The sequence below is a fragment of the Morone saxatilis genome, unplaced genomic scaffold, assembly GCF_004916995.1.
Source record: "Morone saxatilis isolate NCDOM2014 unplaced genomic scaffold, NCSU_SB_2.0 Contig9, whole genome shotgun sequence".
In the NCBI taxonomy this organism is placed as follows: Eukaryota; Metazoa; Chordata; class Actinopteri; family Moronidae; genus Morone; species Morone saxatilis.
Genome location: NW_023340268.1, coordinates 20,858,012 through 20,874,330, shown reverse-complemented (window position 1 = coordinate 20,874,330; position 16,319 = coordinate 20,858,012). Strand labels below are relative to the sequence as shown.

General features: G+C 39.8%; 1 protein-coding gene across 1 annotated transcript in view; it reads left to right on the top strand.

Annotated features, from left to right (window-relative positions):
- Positions 1-506: 506 nt before the first annotated feature.
- Positions 507-16,319, top strand: part of pdik1l (PDLIM1 interacting kinase 1 like) — a 23,147-nt gene continuing 7,334 nt past the window's right edge. Inside the window, exons 1-2 of the mRNA XM_035681166.1 lie at positions 507-660; positions 3,289-3,584. Of these exons, the coding sequence (XP_035537059.1) occupies positions 3,300-3,584 (285 nt within the window). The 5' untranslated portion in view covers positions 507-660; positions 3,289-3,299. The remainder of the gene's footprint in view (positions 661-3,288; positions 3,585-16,319) is intronic.

Sequence of the window (16,319 nt, the reverse complement as noted above, 5' to 3'; positions counted from 1 at the left end):
AATTGTTTGCAAAAGATCATGAAATGGAAGTAATGTAATGCCTTTGGTACTGGAAAGTTGTTATTTTCATTGTGCCTTAATTCATTTATATGAGCATAAATTCAACATAATACAAGGATACAATGTAATTTAATTATTCATTATTAGTGGTCATTAAACATGCAAGTTTGTGCAATTAAATTCAGATTGTAGTTCCCTTTATGCTACTTATAAAAACAAAATATATATATATATACACAATTTATATATGTCATAAGTAATACATAATAAAATGGTGAGCTAAATTCTGTTTTAAATGAATGAAAGTTTCTGCTATTGACTACATTAAAATATGACATTATTTATATATATGTAATTCATACTGGATACTGGATGTAAGCTCATTCGGAAAATATTAGTTTGTGTGTCCTGAAGTTCTCTAGCATTTACACATTGTTCTATTGTTCTTCACAAAAAGGGAATTTATTTTGAAATGTGTAGCCGGAAGTCGTGTGATCTCGGCCACCTCTGCGCTGCGCTGCTCAGCAGCTGCACGCTCTCACGTCCAGTGTTTGACAAAACCTCCTCGGTTTGACTGTGCGAGCAGAGCGTGTGCGGCGGTAATGGCTGCCAGGGAGAGTGAGGAAGACAACAAATGAACCCCGGAGAAACGATTCAAAGGTGAGACTGAAAACATGACAACTTGCAGCGTAACACCCGCAGCCTTTTCTACATTTAGACTATTGTCTTGTCTGCTGTGGCTACTTGTCTACTTGGCTCGCAGGTGTGTGTTGTGAGGAATCTGGTTGAATTTCTGGATGGCACATAAACACACGCACACACACACGCACACACACACACAGGACAATAACCTGTCAATAGCCAGTGCTTACCGTGCACGCCTCCTCCGTCCCCCAGCGTTAGGACAGTTTGAGAGCCATGGACTTGTTTTAGGTTTGAATTATGTAAGCTAGATGCAGAGCTACATGTCGATGGTGCTGGAGAGAGCTGGACTCTTTGTTAGCGGGTGTTAACGTGATTAGCTAACGTTAGCCAACCAACAACATCGTTAGCTGGCGGTGGCCAGGCCACATAGCTGTTAGCCTGTTAGCCTGTTAGCCAATCAGGCGACTGGATGTCTAATTAGCCCGTTAGCATGCTGGCTATCGCTCTTTCTGTCAGGGCAGCAGCGTTTCGCTTCCGACTTATTAGAGATGTTTATTACCTCCAAAGCTGACACTGTCAAGTATCTTTACATTGGAATGAAGTTTCAGGATGTGTCCAGTGTACAGCCAGTGCAGGCAGGTGCTGGGGAGAGTTTGAGCACTGTCAGTGAGTGGTCGTCCAGTCGTTTCGAGTATGGTGGGCTAGCAATTTGAGTTCGTTGCAGTGCTAACTTGATGTTTTGCAGAGGTTTGGTAATTCGATAATCTTATGTTTCCCATAGTCACTTCTTGGAAACAGTAGTTCAGTAGATTGAGTAATGTGATTTAAGAGATGATGTATAAATGAAGACCCACTCTTCATTAATTGGGGATCAATGTAGCCAGCATATATTATATATATATATATATATATATATATATAATATATCTCATTGAATTGGCCAAAACAACACTTACATATGTAGGTTTTTAATAATAGTGTTATTATTACTGTTAGAACTGAACTTATTAATAATATTGTATTAATACTATGTGTAGTATTAGAATTTCCCTCAGGATAAATAAAGTATTTATCTATCTGTGTGTAGAAGACTAACAGTAATGATGATCACTTTCATTCAAAGTAATCTCAAAACAATCTGTCCATTAATTGATTAGTCAATTAACAGAAAATAAATCAACAACAATCAGGGCATTTGTCCATTATAAATGTGACAAGCATAAACATTCTCAGTGTATCACATATGAAGACTTGCTTCTATTCTCTGTATCATGTCATCAAACATTAAATGTGATCTGATTACGTAACTGTTGGTTTGAAAACTTACCTGATTATGATAATAATTATTATTCCAGCCCTTGTGCTGTTTTCTGGGCTGGCAGGTATATGAGGGTTATGTAACTACATAATAAGGATGCATGAAACTGATGATATGATTTGACCTCTTCTGGTGAGGTAAGCCTCACACTTCCCATTTTAAGTGCAAACTGCTTTGCAGTGCATGCTTTCAGCTGTGTAACAACGTCTTGGAATGTCTTCTGGTGTGACATGTGCATGTGCAGGGGCATAAAGTCATTAAACACCTCAACAAGGTAACATGATAACCCTGGAACAGAAACCAGTTTGTGAAATGAGGTGTCAGTTTAACACTGGTTATTGTTGTGGCTCTAAGGTGTGCGATTTTTTATTTATTATGTTGTATTTATTGTTTTTAGGAGTATTGTGCGTAGTGGTTACCTTGGACATGCAGTCATTTTCAGGGTGCTAACAGTGTGTGCAGTAGTGTATAATGTAGGTTCTCTCATTTTTGTTCTTATATATGTGCTCTTGACATGGTTTCCAGTGCACCATCAAATCTAAAGTCTAAAGTTAGGAGACATTAGGATTCTATCAGAAGGAACATTTGGACCAAAGTCTAGCCATTTGTAAGATCTGTCAGACAGAATGAAGTCCAGTGTAGCACCACCAAATGGTAACACTCGCCCTGGTAAGATGGGCATGGTGGACACTATGCGGCAAAAGAGGAGTCTGTGGATGCTAATACAGCTAGCAGCAAAGGCAACAACGAGCTAGACACGGATATTAAAACAGTTTCCACCCACAACTTAAGCATGATACATTTGTCTCCTTTTTTTCCCCCATGCCTGTAAACAGAAAAAAAAACCCTTGTGAGCCCCCCCCCCCCCCCCGTGAAGCTGTGGCGACCCCTAGTGGGGGTCCTGCCCACCATGTTGGGAACCACTGACATAGTTAAAATGTGAAAATAAAAGTACACGGCAACAACACCGAACTTTACAGACATCAAGCATTTTAGCAAACATTTAAAAGCAGGTAATATAGTGACAAGCCTGATTTCTGGGGGCAGGCAGGGAATTCCAGAACCTAGGGGCCCTTACAGCTAGTACTATGTATCCTTCCACCATGACTCGGCAAGGAAAGACAAAGAGGGACTTTCGTACGAGGACTCTGACTGTAAGATACACACTTTGTGATCAGGCTAGCTCAGACTGCTTTGACCTTATACTAGCTTTGGCTGAACTTAAGAATGAATTATACTGCATGTAAGTGAATGTACAGCACTGCTGCGTAAACTAAACACAAACAGAATCAGTAGAATATGAAGCCCATGTTCTTTGTCCACAGTGAGGACTAGGATGGTAAGCAGCCAGCCGAAGTACGAGCTGATCCAGGAGGTGGGGCGTGGCAGTTACGGCGTGGTCTATGAGGCAGTAGTGAAGTGCACAGGGGCCCGGGTGGCGGTGAAGAAAATCCGCTGCCACTCTCCAGAAAATGTGGAGCTGGCCCTGCGGGAGTTCTGGGCCCTCAGCAGCATCCAAAGCCAGCACCCAAACGTCATCCACCTGGAGGAGTGCATCCTGCAGCGGGACCAGCTGGCCCAGAGGATGAACCACGGCTCCAGCTCCCCGCTCTACCTGGAGGTGAGGACGCAGAATTCATGGGAGCAGGGTTGGGGGCCGTACGTTGCAGTGTAACAGTAAACCTGCGTTGATGCTGCATGCATTTAAAACAGTAAAGATTAAAATACTGTCACGTTCGCGCTTCTTTTATGAGGTCAGACAAGTTCTTGCTGAATGTGTGATTTGTTTGTTTCGCTTGGAGTGTTAGCTTTTTGCAGTTTGCAAGTTCGTTTGCCGCTGGTGCATATTCAACTTCCTACAGCTGCTTCAGATTAAAAGCCTTCCAGGGAAGAGAACTGATTATGAGAGGATTATGGCTGGTTATTGTTTTAAATTTTTTTAAAATTACTAGTACCAATACTAGTATTTTTAATGTGTTACTGATATCAATAGAGTACTTCATTCGATACCTTTGTTTTTAGCAATGCTGTGTTAAAAGAAAAGGTCCGTGTTGCAACAATCTCCTGATACTTTAGTCCCAGTGACAAGGCTCCTGTCTGACACCTGCTTTTCTGCGAAGGTCCAACTAATGAAAAGTTGGTCGACGAAGACTCTTCTTGTCGACTAACAGTTTACTCAACTCTTTAAATGAAAAGGACACTTGGCTGAGTGGATGCTAATTAGAAATAAAGTATCATCCACTCTGTTTGCTTCAGAGGTCAACAAGCCTAGAACTTGATTGACCAACGACATAAATATACATTGGTTTCCATATTAGGCAGTTTCAAGCAAATGGTCTGTGAAAAGTTTTAAGTGCTGGCTATAAGCTGATTATCTCCCATTTTTAACCGCACTGGGTCCTAAGTTCTGGCTGATGTCTTGCGTTTATGAAGTTTATAAAGCATCTCTTTGGAGTTTGGAATTTTCCTTTTTTGAACCCACAGAAGTAAAACTTGAGTAAAACATATGACTCTCACTGTATGTTACAGCAGGGGTCCAATGTGGGTCTCTCCTCAGACAGCACTTTACAATACTATTGTATCTAACTGTACTGCTAAATGCTAACAGTATTTTAGCTTATGAGGCTAATGCTAGATAACATGCAGAATGGCTGAACAGACAAACAGCAGGCTAACCAAAGCTATCTTATACAAGCAAACATTTAAACATCAGTGAATCAAAAGCATTCCATTATTATTGACAACACTGAAACATGTAACATGAAACAGCGCTTGTACGTCCAAAGAATGCGTCCCCTTTCTGTTGATGTAGTCTTGAGGATTTGGCTGGGGGTTGCTTTACTTCGCTGTGTGCAGTTCCAAGCATTGTGGCGTTCCATGTGTTTGGTAGAAGTCGAAGATAGTATCTTTCACTTTGGGCTCTGTATTTGTTGTTTTGATATAGTTTGCGCCCATGATACAGCCTTACAGGGTGTCGGACAATGACTGAAACAACTTGTCGGGATAGTCCAAAAGCATTAGTGGTTTTCTGAATCTTCCCTTGTCACTCAGGTAATGTTAATACAATGTGCATCCTCAGGTACGCTCATTTTTGTTATTGCTTACAGCTGATAGCATAGACAGCAAATCCAGCAACGGCTGTAACCTTAATTGGTTATCCATGTTAACTTTACCACTGGTTCTCAAGGAATAAGTCATGCTTAGGTTCTTCTGGAAAGGGGTTCTGGGACAGGGTTGTGACGAATTACTGACTGTTGAGTCCCAATCAGTGATCGATTCTGAAAGTCTGTTTTATGGCCGTCCAGACTTAAACGCAACACGTTTGAAAACAACGCTAGGCGCAAACGTAGCAAAACGTAACTAACTAAAACATAGTATTGTGGACGTAGCCTCAGTGAGTTAGCAGTGTGCTACTTGAGTGCTGTGTTTTTAGCCTACACTTCTTACCATTTGGGCAAATTGGCACCATTAAAACTATGCTGAATTAGCTGTTCCTGTCTGCAGTGCACCTAAGGAAAACTAACCATTTTCAGGCAAGTTCTGGGGTTATAAGCATCTTTTTTCCCCCCCAATTATTTCAAATTGGAATGAATTCAATTAATGTAACCTCTGGACCAGTTAAGAAGGAGTGGAGACACAAGGCAGACAGACACGTTGGATCCCCCCCCCCCACATATTTGTTACTTTCTCACTGTCCTACTGTCTGTTGCATGTCTTCATCAAAATGGTCTCCATTAGACTGACATCTATCAAGATGAATTGATCCTACGTTACTTAAGGATTTTGAACAAAATGTTGTTAACAAAGAAAAAGTGTTGTTTTGATGATCACCATCACATATTTAGATTATTTTGTTCCTGAAATGTATACATTTTTCATATTGATGTAAAAACTACTCTTATTAATATTATAATATATTTTTAGAGATTACTTTTTGAGCTTTTATTGCCTTTATTAGATAGGAGCAGCTGAAAATGGATAGGAAAGTGAGGGGGAAGCCAGTCTCTAAACGCTTCGCTCAATACATACTGAGGCTAAAACTGGGTGGAAACTATTAGAGAGCTAAAAAAACTGCATTTCATAACCAATCCAACATCTTTAAGGCGGTGATACAGAAGTTGTAAACACCGTCGTACCATACAACATTGTTTGAGACATCCACTGTGAACGTTTTAAAAAGCTCTCCTCGGGTTACAAAGTGATTCACTATATCTCCAGTTTGTTCCACTGCAGAGGACAATGGGAGGGGAGAGCATTGTTTCAGGTGAGGAGTGTCCTGAAGTAAGCGTTGCATGTATGTTAGTGGCCGCTATCGCGCCTTTCAAGCAACTGCCTTGCATTTAGAAATCCCGAGTATCACGAGACAACGGGTGACATGCAGCAAGGAGTTGGAATCAAACCCGAGCCGCTGCTGTAAGGTCTCAGCCTTTGTACACCGAGCGTGTTCTACCAGGTGATCTATCAGGGTGCCCAATGTCATAATATTGATTTGATCTACATTACGTGGTCTCTGCCAGTAGTTAAATATTCAACATTCACCATGTTGTTCCATATTGTGCTTCAAAATAGTCTTTGAATCACATTTTATGAATTATGACTGTGTTATAATCATGTGTCATTTGACAAATCTAAATCCCTTACATGATCAGTCTACCAATTGTGTGAGCCAGTAGTGCTAAGCAGTCACTACAACCTGCTGGCTGTCTCAATTAATGTGATTTTCAGTAATTACAAAGGTTACAAATTCATCATTCGGCACACTACCAGACTGGCTCAGTAATAGTCGGAGTGGGAAAACCAGACTGTCAGGTAGTGGAGAATTAGAGTGAGCAGACATGTCAGGTTTAGATACCAGTGTGTAACTGCATCTAACATGAAACTGAAAACAAAGCATTGCTGCTGCAGCTGTCAGGGCTGCCACTATATGCTTTAGGGAAACACTGAATAGACTGGAGAGTAATAAGTAAGACACAATAACTGTGGCTCTTGGAGTTCAATCAGACTTGAAAGCATAAAAGAAATTGTACTGTACATTAACAAGAATTCCCACATTTAAATGTTAGCATAAATCTCAATTCTTAGCTTGGCATGTTGTCCTGTATATAAGCATACACCTTCAAAGGCCTCTATCAGTGAATCTGCTGCATCAGATAAGCTAATGTTATCTCATGATCTGCCCCATACACTTGCCCTACTTGAGACTGTTGTTTGCTGTACACGCCTGCCAAAAGCAGATCTTGTTAATAACTCGACTAAATCTGTGCTGGCAAGACACAAGGCCAAACATTCCGGTCCACAAGTCCCAGGGATGATGGCAGATTTCAGAGGAAGTAGACAACGGCCAGGAGAGGAATCCAGCTGGACCCGCTATAATTGACATTTCAGCAGGCGTTTGAAAAACACTTGTTGGTTGGCCACATGTTGCCGCGTCTTAAAATAGACTGTAACGCTATAATTTCTGTAATGAATTGGAAGCCTGTTTTTGATTTACAAAGCGTATCATGATATCCCCTGACATATCCTAGATTATAAGAGGAATGTTTATTTTTCCATCCACTACCGACCACTGTTGACATATTGCTGTCGCATTGCTCCTGGCAAAGACCACTCGTCAGATCTTTCTGTCACAATGTAGACCCAATAAGTTAAACATAAAGGTCAGTGATTTTTCCGGCACCGCAAAGTGAGTCATCCGCCGCAAGCTAGCTATTTGTTGTGTAAACTCATATTATAGTTGTTAGTGTAATGATTACAATTATGGAGACATAGGATATCAGCACAAATATTGGCTCTGGGAATAAAAAGGAAGCAGTTGAGCCCTGGCGTATATCCCTCTGTGCGCGACGCTGATGTGCATTAGCGGAAGAGCTGGAAGGTTCTGGTAGGATCTGTGTTGTCTCTGGCCTCCAATGCTCCCACAGTCACATGAACCGTGTTGTCAGGTTGAGAGGGGGGGGTTCTCCCCTCCCCAGTCAACCTGTCTGCAGCCTGTCATGTCGCAGTGCCTCCCGCTGTCTGACGGCGCAGGCACACAGGCACTCTGCCGGTGCCTGATTATAGTCTCTCAGCGGCACGCGGGCTATTGTCAGACCATCCATTGCGTTTTCTGCAGCGCTAGCATTGGACACTTTCCCAGAATCCCTTTATTCCAGCTCTTTTTTTATTGCTCTGTAATGTTCCAGTACGTGCTTACAGAAGAACAAATGATAATAGGGCGGAATTATCTGACCGCACCAACTGTGGGATAATTTGCATCTATTCTTTTTGGGTAGTGGATTCTTTGGCTAGTGGCATGTCAGGCAATTTGCAGCCATTTGTTTACAGCAGGGCTTCCACTAGGAATTGCCTACTACACATATTCACAGCAATTGTGTTTCCTGTAAAGCAGTTTACATCAAAAGCCTTAATTTGTGGTTTAGCCAGCCAACATTTAAAAAATGACAGTTCTTCAGCTGATATTTGATCTGCTGTTTGCTGCCTGCATATCAACTGACACTTTAACTATTTACAGGCCACACACTTCAATTTGCTTTGGCGCTTCAACTTTTCCATTATTTCAAAATTTCCAAATGAAAATGTTCTGCTGCAAGCGCACTGAAGTTCTCTTCAGAAAATGTTGACAGACTGACAGTTATTGCAGTTGCTGTAAGAGTCACAATTAGTCACAATTTTTATTTTCACTGGAAAAAACGTTAAAATCATGTCGCTTTTGTTTGGGTCTGGACCAAGCAAACAGGTTTTCTTTATCTCAAGAACAGGATTTGTAGGCCTGGGCAACAGCACTACAGTACTGCTGTCTGAATATAGACCACATGATGACATGATACTGATGAGCCCTGACTATGACATATTTTATGGATATTTCATAGTATATTCAATGCATAATAATAACAGTACAGAACAAAAACCAGAGATTTAGAAACTTTACATTAATTAATAATTAATACAGCTTGTGTTCACGTCTTCAAACTTTAGATCCTAAATAATAACCTGAACTTTAAAAATAACAATTTCATTTAGATTTCTTTACAGAAATGAATGACGCTCTCTTCTAACGCTCCTTAAAATCAAGACGGGCTCCTGACTCGCGTAAAGTGCTAATTCTAATCCTGACTAAGTTGTTTCACCATAAATGCATCGCAACTTTTATTTTTCCTGCCTCAGCCCCTCGAACAGCCTGAGTTCGCCACTACTCATGTCTAAAACATCAACCATCATAGGCTACTGGTCAATTAAAGCTGTAGTGGAAAAACTCAGGCAGTGTACCGACTTGAGGAAGTGTGAGTTAAGAAGAAAAATGTGCAATTTCTCCTTTTTCAAATGTTACATAGCTATAACTTTAAAGGAAAGGGTAGGAGGGAGAGTGAAACTATACAGTTCTCAGGCTGGTAAGTGCCATCCCACGTGTTTTATTCAGTCAGGTACACAATATCACAAAAGGCTGAAGAGAAAAATGAATGTTTCTTTGTAAAACCACATCCTCCACTGACTACAGTCGGAGCTCATCATCACCTACACTTACAGTAGGCCGACACTTACAAAGCCTCACCCACCTTTTTCCACCTTTATCATCACTCTTGAAACTTTTAGGCCATGGGAACATCTGAGGCTTCTGTTGGCTTGAAATGGTTTTCAAAATCTGTTTCAAGGCTAAGGTGTAAGAAGGCTCACATGGAGGATGGAAAGGCTCTGTGCACGTAAGTATAAGAAAGTCAAGCTTTCAGTCACAAGACCTTCATCGGGCTGAATGCTCAAACATACAATAACAAAATGAGTCAACTTTCTGAGCTGTGATTTATCAGTTCTGCTACTGTTGCCATGCCATTATTTGTGGTGGTACACACATTCTTTACTCAAGTAGAAGTACAGATACTTGTGTAAAAAAAGGCTCCAGTCAAAGTGGAAGTTCTGGTTCAACTTCTTTACTCAAGTACTTCTTTAAAAGTAAAAAGTATTCTCTTGGTTTCTCTTTTCTGTCTGCTGTTTCTGTGCAAAGCTGAAACTTAAAATAGGGTCGAGTCTTCCTCTCTTGTCTTGTTTGTCTTGTTACGTCTTTTATGTTGTTTTCATTGTGTTACGTCGGACATGCATGATATTATACAAAATAAAAATAAAAATGGACAATTCACCTCAATTCCAATAGAACAAAAGTAACAAGCCTCTTTTGAAAATGTAAGGGGTAGAAAGTACAGATATTTGTGTGAAAATGTAGACACTAGAAGTAAAAAGTTCCAGTAAACAGATACCTAAAAAAACAACAACTTAGTTATTATTTCCCTACTTTTACTGTTTACACTGTTTTTTCTTTCTTTTCTTTTCATTTCTTAAATTGAATTTACTCAGTTTTATTCCACTAAAGCAAATTACGATAACAACAATGTACAATTAATCTATTATCAAAATGGTAACCAATTAATTCTGGGGCTTCGGGGCTTTCATTATCGGAAGAATATGAAGTCAACTTAAAGAAAATGTGTCAATGGAACAAACTAGTTCACTCAAAACCTTTTTTTAACAGTTCATTTTTTATTTGGGTTTAAGTCATGGGAATGAGTGATTCAAAAAGGATTAAGTTTTGTTAGCTTACCTATTTTATTAAGATATGCTGTTTTACAGTGTACGGTCCCTAAACCAGTCGTTCATTTTCACATGTGATTAATACAGTACATACTCCCTGCTTTATATGTCTCTAGTCAATATACTCCTGATGTTTCTGGTGGTCTGATGACATACAGAGTGTAATATTCCCCACTGGTATATTACTGTATATTCACAGACTGAAGAACATTTTCCATCTGTGTCTGTGCTATCATTACATGTTCTACATGCGTCACTGCTGCACAGGACCTAAAAGTAACATCAGCTGGTGACTGTGAGTTGCTAACGCGTGTGATCTTGCCAACCTTTCTAACTAGTTAAAAAATAATAACGATAATAAAAAGATAAAGAAACCAGCCGCCAACAACCACTTCAGATTCAGTGGACAGGGTCATTACTTTGTCGAAAATGAAGGTTTCAGCTTTTTACGTTGAATCAGGCAAAATAAATTGCCTTTAACTGGAATAATACGAGATAAATAATAATGGTTTAGGTTTTCCATATGAGGGATGCTTTTAGATTCTAAGATTGCAAGAGGAAATCTGTGCACATTTATAGTAGTATAGCAATAGGGTTTTGTTTCAGGTGATACACAACAACCTCACACTAAATGTGCGATTAATGCACAAACATACACATTAGATGTTAAAAACAAACCAACAAATCATCTCTTATCATACATAAACAAGCCTTCAACCATTCAACATCATCATCAGCCACTAGATGGTGCTGTAAGCTTCAGAATGGCAATTTGACTCGGGGCTCCTGTCCATGCTCCCTGATGACAGAGAGTAATATCGACTTAAAGATGTTTCAAATCAATATTTTTCATTATTTGAGGTCCAGACCCGCACAGCAAAGGAATATTGTCTTTATTAAAGTTCATTGTGTTGTATTATGTGGAGAGAGGGGAAGAAAGGCAGATGCAGAGGTGACAGCAATATCCACAGTTAGACTGTTGTACTGTACTGCTTAGTTTTACTGTAATGCTGCCAGTGTTGATGTGAGGTGTTGTGCTGTCAGTCTGCAGAGGCGCTGCCAGCGGCTTTGTGCAGAATACATTACACCTATCAGCCACTATTTCTCCTCGACAGGTAGACAAACGAATGGCAGAAAGTGTATTAATTCATCATATTTCATACAAAACATTTTGCAATAAAATAAACTGTTGTGTCAGTGTGAATATTAAAAAGTCTAAATATAAGAATAGGACTGCCAGTAGTGAAAACTGCGTCAGTGCTTCACCAGGGGGCTCCATACTGCAGATGTGTGTGTGTGTGTGTGTGTGTGAACAGCTGTGACTGCCACCTGTGAGGTGAAAGGGAGGCTGACCTGCAACACATGCTCCTCTTTAGTTCCACATGACTGTGTGTGTGTGGAGTGGAGAGAGAGAGAGAGAGAGAGAAAGAGAGAGAGAGAGAGAGAGTCAGAGACAGTATCTTGGGGACCACTTAGTTAAAATGGCCCCACTACATGAAATGAAACCCAGCAGGACCTGTGCGGGTTGAATATTTTGTAGCAATGGTTTGAATATCCAAAGGAAGATGCACGCCAAATGTCTGTGAGGCAGAATTATGTCTTAGATCTTTATTAATAATTACTCATCTGGTTGAACTTAAAAACGAATCAAAAAGTAATTATAACCCAAGAGAAGAACATTAAAGAGAGCCCAGAGGAAGCTGACATTATTTATTTGTATATGACTCAACCTATAAGGAAAACAGCGCCACCCCTCGTGTACACTGGAAGCAGCTGTGCAGCGTATCGCAGTGCCGCCTTCATGTCCTTCCTTCAGCAGCCACGTTTCCAGTATTGTTTTAATGACATTTTATTGGTTTTTACAAGCATATTGAAGAGCTTTAAGATTTATGATCTTTGTGGTTACAGATACATTCTGGCTGCGCTCGGTTTAATCACTGTACGCTGTCTTACACTGTAAAACCTGACAACACATCTTAATAAAAGAAGTAAGTTAACATAAATTAACTGGAGTCACTCATTCACATGAATTAAACACAAGAATGAATTGTTGAAGCAAGTTTGTTTTGAGTGCACTTAAATACGTGCAGTATTTTAAGTATTAGTGATATAATTCTATTGACTCATTGATTTTATATCATTACAAAAATGTTACCATTATTATTAATCATAATAAGCCCCAGTATACATCCAAAAATGTTTTAATGACCCCCAAAGTGTACAGATTTGATGTTAGTCACATAAATAAATAACCATTTTAATAATCAATTAATTAAAAATTGTTTTTATTGTACATCAGCTGTTTAATAATTTGCTTTAGTAATTTAAACTTGGTGGTAGCATTTGTATAAATAAGATGCATTTCAGTTCTGTTCACACATTTTAAATAAGTTTGGACAACTGTTGCACAAGTCACACTTCAATTAACTTAATTTACCCAAGTTACCTTAACAATAAATACTTGAGTTACTTCTACTCAAATTACTCAAACAACCTACTCAATTTAGGCTTTTGGTAATATTTTTACAGGTACAGCACACAATTAAAAATAATTTTATTAGTTGGCTAACAGCTAATTTGCATCTGTTTTCTCTGCAGGTAGACCAAAAATACTACAGAACAGTAAATACATTTGCACAAAACAGGACAATAAATAACGATCCATCCGTGTGAGATAATAAATAGAAACAATATGATAATACATGGTGGCTGGTTTTAAACACCAGAGCTTCCTGAGTCTCTAATGTTTGTGGGTGTGGAATTCAACTTCCTCACTACTTTCACAGAGAAAGCAGGTTGACCAAAGGCCGTCTTCCTGCACCTCTAAGAGGAGTGGATGCAAGATGATGAATGTTTTCAGACATCAGGTATGCATCGGATAGAAAAGGGTTAGGGTTAAATTGACAAAATTGTATTTTTTCAGATTATTACAGTGATGATAATCCCCTGGCTTCTCACACTTCACAGAGGTTGGTGGAAAGGTAGCATGAACACAAACAGGAAATGAAGCATAGCGTAAAGGCATGATCACATTATATTTCTGGAATACAAATATTCACTCCGTCTCTCATTCACTTCAAGTGAAGCCTGAAGGACGGACAAATCTCCCTGCCAGCTCCGGCAGATTTGCAGGTGAAAGTTCGCCTTATGCTCGGACGGCAAATAAAATACTGCAGAGATGTGTTTGGAAACGGAGATGTTATTCTTATTTTTAGGGATGCAATATAGACTGTTTTTCAGCCAATCTGATAACCAATAATTACCGGTTTCTCATTGCTGATACAGATAATTTCAGAATGGCAACATATGTTTAAACAAATTTAAAAATAAATAAAATTATGACACCATTATGATATAAAAAATGTCTGTGGTCGCTCTGATGAATGTTTATTTATGAAGTAATTCATTATTAGCTGCATCCGAAACAAGAAACCTTTTTCAGAAATGTAATGTGACCGTGCCTTTAGTTCAGGAAGCTGGTTGGCATCAGTTGACTCATTCATGCTACACAAAACTGCTGGCTCCGTCACAGCTTTGTGGCTGTCAGCTGACTAGTAACGTCCAATCATATCCAGGCAGGTAAGGCTGCAGCTGTGGGCCTTTTTCATAGAATACGTTTTAACATGCAGGAAAAGGACTGGTGTTAATATTACAATGAATGATGGCTGAATTCCACTGAGCTGCTTCAGTTTCATTGTTCAAGCTGGCACACTCTAATGACTTACTGGAACACCGGAATAGAACAGTTAATGTTATTAATAACACGTGTGCTGTTCTTCTTATTTACTATTAAGTCCAAATGTCTGCTGGGAGAAAGGTTTGTAGTGACCTGACTCACTGATACACTCATGCCAGTGCTATTTGCACCCCAACCTCCTCCTCATGTACTATATTTTGATATTGTTGGTTTAACTAAGCTTTCATGTTCATGTATGTATGTAGGAATCGTTGTTGCTGTGCAGATTGTTTAAAAGAACAGAGCCTTTTCTAAATAATTTGTCTATAAGAGTCAAGTATTTTTTCTGCCTGAAAATGGTTTGTTGTATGTCTGTAAAGACAAACTCTGCAACAGATTAAATTAGTCATTAAATATTAAAGTCATGTCAATTGGCAATAAATATAGGGATGATTTTACAAATTATTTTTACCGGTGCCTTTCCAATGGAGATAACAGGAAGAAGTGCTCTCCATGGTGGAGAAAACACAATAAAGTACCCTCTAGGGTGCCATTCTAGTGGAGAAAATCTGATGAAATGCCCTCCAGGGTGACCTTCCAGTGGAGAAAATGTGAAAAAGTGCACTCTAGGGTGCCCTTTCAGTGAGCAAAAGACAATAAAGTGCCCTCTAAGATGCCCCTCCAGTGGAGAAAAGTGCCCTCTTGGGTGCCCTTCCAGTTGACCTTTTAGTTTTTTCACCCCTGCCCCTCAAATAGCCTGAGTTTGCCACTGGACATGGGCAACTGCCTTTCATGCATGTATTTAACCCTAACCATGATCTTTCCCGAACTTTAACTCAGTATTTTAGTTGCTGTGAACAGATATTACAGAAAATACTAATTATTGCTCCGTTGTCATGGAACATACAGTAATTAAAGGTTTTGCAGATTCGGTCAGTATCAAGATTCTTGTCTCACGATAAGGTTGTTCAGTCATGTCCGGTAAACACTGGAGGTCAGAGCAACTCTGCTAAAAAAAAAAAGACAAAATGAGCCCCTAGAGGCTGAAACTGGGCCAAAGGGAACAAAATAAGCAACTATCACAATAAAACATCAATCTATCATGTCCAACATTGGAATAAAGTAGAATTTTATTACTAACTCCTTTCAGAGTTTCAGAGAAAGTGTACCAACAGATTGCCATTATGATATTATAAAGGATTATGAAGGAATGAATATAGTGCACGTTCACTCACATCATAGGAAATACATACGCACTCTTAATGAATTCATCCCTAAACCGAACTTTTACAATGGCAATAAAGACAGAGAGAACCAGAAACGTCACAAAAAAAAACAATGCAGCACGAGAGACGAGCAGGAGATGCATATGTGAAGAGGAAGAAAAGCGAAAGAGAGGGAGAGAGAGAAATGTGTCATGCAGGACTGCTGCGTGTGGTTTTTGGGCCTTGTGGTGCGAGAATTCGAAGGTAACACTCACAAAAAAACACACAGGCTCACTCACACACAAATACTCAACCACACCCGCCCACTTAACAAATTTATTTATGTACAGCTCAGCTAAAGCCTCCCACCCCCTCCAACTGCAGGAACACACTGACTTTTCCCTCCTCCCTCTTTCTCTTTCTCCTCCCTCCCTCCCTCCCTTCTTCTTTCTCTTGCAGGTCATGGGAGATAGGAAAGAGATAAATATCGCTGACAATAAAAGGCCTGCATCATGAATAATAAAACAGCCGTAATCTCGACCAATGATTTATACATCTACAGGCTCTGATGGCCGCACACACACACACACACACACACACACACACACACACACAGCAGCAAGTCACAAATTGAGCGCTGTTAAATTGAGATGAATGGTGATGCAGAATGTGCGACCGCCGTTGGACACACACCCAAACAGTCACTTACCCACACACACACACACACACAGACACACAGACAGACACCCGCCCACACGTGCTAAAGAAGAACACAAGAGATTCATGCTGAAAATATGGAGACGTGGAAGAGCACACACTCACACACTGGTTCAATGATGGGTGAGAAGACAGAGAGAAGAAAGCAGATCATTTACAGCCATTTTTCTGTTGAGACTCA